Source organism: Protopterus annectens, chromosome 10.part0 (genome assembly GCF_019279795.1).
Source record: "Protopterus annectens isolate FY-2018-M chromosome 10.part0, PAN1.0, whole genome shotgun sequence".
NCBI lineage: Eukaryota > Metazoa > Chordata > Ceratodontiformes > Protopteridae > Protopterus > Protopterus annectens.
Window position 1 is genome coordinate 411,216,302 of NC_056744.1, and position 4,131 is coordinate 411,220,432.

The 4,131-nt window shown below is 36.4% G+C and overlaps 1 protein-coding gene across 1 annotated transcript in view; it reads right to left on the minus strand.

The window, feature by feature from the left end:
• Window positions 1-2,377: 2,377 nt before the first annotated feature.
• Window positions 2,378-4,131, minus strand: part of PTGS2 (prostaglandin-endoperoxide synthase 2) — a 12,357-nt gene continuing 10,603 nt past the window's right edge. Inside the window, exon 10 of the mRNA XM_044085319.1 lies at window positions 2,378-4,131. This exon is cut by the window's right edge and continues 312 nt beyond it. Within this exon, the coding sequence (XP_043941254.1) occupies window positions 4,034-4,131 (98 nt within the window). The 3' untranslated portion in view covers window positions 2,378-4,033.

The following is a 4,131-nucleotide window of genomic DNA, read 5'->3' on the forward strand; positions in this document are numbered from 1 at the left end:
AAAAAATGCATAGTCATACCCTTCGGGAAAATCAAGGTTACCCCTAGCTACCATATAAGAGGCAATCCACTGAGCACAGAAGAAGTTATCAGGGACCTGGGGACCCAGGTTGACAGTAACCTTTCATTCGACACTCATGTTGCTAAAATAGTTAGGAAGACCTTCTACATTGCCCACCTGATCATGAAGGGTTTCACATCTAGATCAAGGGAGGTCATAGTCTCCCTGTACTCATCACTCATCAGACCAATGATTGAGTACAATGCCCCATTAGGAATGTATCTGACCTGACACTTGCAGCAGCTGGAGAGGCCCCAAAGTTCCTCACCAAAGGATAAAAGGTCTCAAAGATATGTCTTATGCTGCCCGGCTGAAAGAACTCAGCTCTATTCAGTCGCTTACCGCCTGCTCAGAGGTGACCTGTGCCTGACATACAAGGCCATGTCAAACCCAGATTTGATGAACATGCTTCACCTCAAAAAATCGAAATCTCTTAGAGCCACAAGGGCAGGAGACCTAAACCTAGACACAGCTATTAATAGGACGTGCTGGAGGGATAGATTCATCACCCAAAGACTCCCTATGCTGTGGAACAAAATCCCAGTATATGTGAGGCAGAGCACCTCGCTGGCTTTGTTCAAGAGGAATCTTGACCAATGGATGGGAGATCGCAGATATACCCCAGGGATTACCTCAGTGTCTCTGCTCGACAGAGGCACTGCAAAATAATGGGCATAGTTTCTCCAAACTAAAGGGGTGGCGTAAGCCACAAAACTATGGGCTAGGCTTGTAAATGCCCTCGGGCAGATAGCCTAGTATAAACCTATGAACCTATGAACCTAAGAATATAAATAAATGCAAAGCTTTGGAAAAATGGATATATTTGTTACAGTAAATGGGAGGGAAAAGGGGAGGGTCCAGTAGTGTGCACAGCAGAAGAATCAGTAGGAGTATCACAGAGAGAAGATTATAATAGACCTACACTGCTCACAGTCTGTTGATAAAAGTAGAACTTGCAGTGGCTTTTACTGGTTTCTATGGGGTTCTGTTCTCCGTGTTCTTGCATGCAGGCAGTTGCTTCAGGCTTTTTTTTTGGACCTTTGAATGTGTTTAAGGGACTGTAAGGAAAGAGAGAGAGAGAGAGACAGAGAGACAGACAGACAGAGATGTTAATACGAAGCCAGAAAAGGCGGTAGGTGAAGTAAATCAGTTGAAATAAGAGACAGGCAAGGAAATACCACAATTTAAGTAGTTCAGCTAAGCAGTACTTAAACAAATAAACTAGTTAAGGAACAAGCAGTGATAATTAATAAGAAAGTCACCCTGTTCAGTAAAATGAAATTCAGTCTATTGACACCTTAATTTCACAGAGTGCAGATCCAGTGCAGGGGTATCACAATGGCCATTAAGGCATTTGACAAATATTGCATCTGCAAAACATAGCCAAGGTGTGAAAGTGAATAAAACAAGATCGAAAAGAATACATAAATGAATAATGCTTACATATATAATGTTAACATTATTATAAACAATGAATTGTATGTGCCAATCTCACGAACTAGGTGCACTGATACTGTTTCTCTTCTGCTCTGCAATAAAGACAGAAGAAAACAGTTTTGCAGCTCTGTCCTTTTTTATTGCAGCTGCTGAGCTCCTGACATCAGCAGGAGTAATTACCCATCAGCAGTACCTGACAGGGTAAACTACAGATTTATCTGTGTCTGTGGTATGTCATGCAGGTGGAGACATATTCTTTTGCAAAGTATGTGAGAAGTTGAGCTTTAAAAAAAAAAGTGGATGGGTTTTCCCTTCCTTTGATTCCAAGGCAAGGAATTAATGTTTTACAAAGTATATTCAAATTTCTGGTATCCACACAATACTGAAAGCATATTGTACGGAGAAACATAGCCCAAGGGTTGAGTTAAACTGTAGGAGAAGGTGGCATTTTCTTTTAAGAACTTACTAGTGTTTCAGCTCCATGGCTTCTGAATGCCCAAGACTTTTCATATTTTAGTTTTTAAGTCTACTGTTGCATGCAGGCCAATTAAACCAAACCTTACAAGTTGTAGATACAACACAATTTGCCATTTTACTATGCTCGTCAAGTTAGCATAAGTGAATATTTCCCTGACTGTCATTTTGGTGAAAGTATGCCTGGATATAACTGTGAAATGTGCAACATAATCTATCTCTTCAAATATGTAGCTTCAACAAGAAAAGAGAATTTAAAAAATGTAAGTGATACAGTCAATTAAAGAAGGCTGAGTTAAAAAGCTAGGTAGTAATGTAACTCCACTTTGTTATTAAGTCATCATCTTTATTAAAATTAATAATATACAATTTGCTATCACAGGGACTCAAACATTTTAAAAAGAATAAGATAAAAATATTACTGATTAAATAAAAATATTATAAACATTTCAATATTAAGACATACTTAATTACAATAAATAGAAAAATAAAATAGTAAACTGACATACCCTGCCTGAGGATCATTTATATATTAACAAAAGTCAGTAAAAAAAAATCATAGACACTATTTCCTTGTTTAAGTGATTAAAATACAAAAATAACATTTTAATCTAAAAATAATCCCATGACTAGGAATATGGGACATAAAATAATGTTATTAGGATCACTTATAATTACAAAAGCCAGTAAAAAACTCATAGAAACTATCTCCTTGTTTAAGTGATTACAATACAAAAATAACATTTTAATCCAAAAATAATCCCATGACTAGGAATATGGGATATAAAACAATGTATTTAAACCATTTCAAAAACTTTACAAAACAACTAGTAAACATCTAAGTTTGTTCTACTTGACATTTTGCAGTGCAAAAACATTATAGTATGCAATACAATGCAAACTGAATGTGTTTTATCGGTTTACCTTTAAAATGTCAAGGTCCACTTGTCTGATGCTCAGATGAACAGGGAGTGTGGGGGATGCAGGGGGGCTTGCCCCCCTGCATAATGGTTGGAGATGTCTGGAAATGACGGGTGTTTCACACAAAGTTGACATGCCTTTGTCGACTTTTTTTTTGTCTACCAGGTTCGCTCTTTTGACATTCAGCTTTGCAGTTTCTGACATTTCAAGTTGGATAAGTAAAGAGTCACACAAGTATGCTGTGACATTTTAAAGGTATTGTATAGTTTCTGGAACAATTTAGTTAGTCATAATTTTTGACTACTATACAGCCAGCAGGTATGTACTTATGAAAGACATGAATCTGGAGCTTAACAATACAATCATCTTTCACACAGATGTAAAATGCCAGAGAAAGGTAGTAGCCATTAAAAAATTAACACAAAACACATAAATATTTGCATTGTTTTACAACGTCTTTGTGTGCTACATCCATATAATCGAATCAAGTTAACCCTTTATTGCTTACAATGCACTACACACATCATGACGCAGGAAAGGTTACAGCATACTGATGTAAAAATTTGGTCTACTTTTTCCCATAGGGAAAAGAGATATCCAAAGTTTAAGATTCCATGAATATCAGAAGCTGATATTTGCTAAGTACTTAAATAAGATCAGTATTTTCCCCACACTTGTCTTACAGTGGTGATGAAACAGTTTCTCCTTTCTGCTTGAGGCAGAACCAGCCTACATTTGAAGGATTTTATTTTACTCATATAAATGCAGAACACTGGTCAGTACCGAGATGTATCTGTAAACATTTACTCATACTGCAAAATGCAGTTATGACTACATATAAACATAAATTGACCTAGTGGTATCTTAAAGAAAGAAAAATACAGCAAGTTATTTTCACTTTTAGTTAGTGGAACCCAGGTGAAAGTGACATTTTTAACTCAAAGATCCCATTCTTAAACTGTAGTCATAACTGTATTTTGCCTTTGCTGTTGTTTTTCAAGCCACATGCTAATGAGGAATGTTGTGCTTTTGTGTTGTATTAATCTGTAACAATACATTCATTTAAATATTACAATAAATAACAGTTATTGCAAAGTTATTGCAAAATAAATTAAATAAATTAAATAAAACTGCTTGTATGTCACAACTCTGAGGTATGTTCTTTTAATAATACAGTAGGGCTGACGTCCTGTGCCGAACGCGATGCACTTGCATTAATAGTTGCAGTTTCGGAAGGAT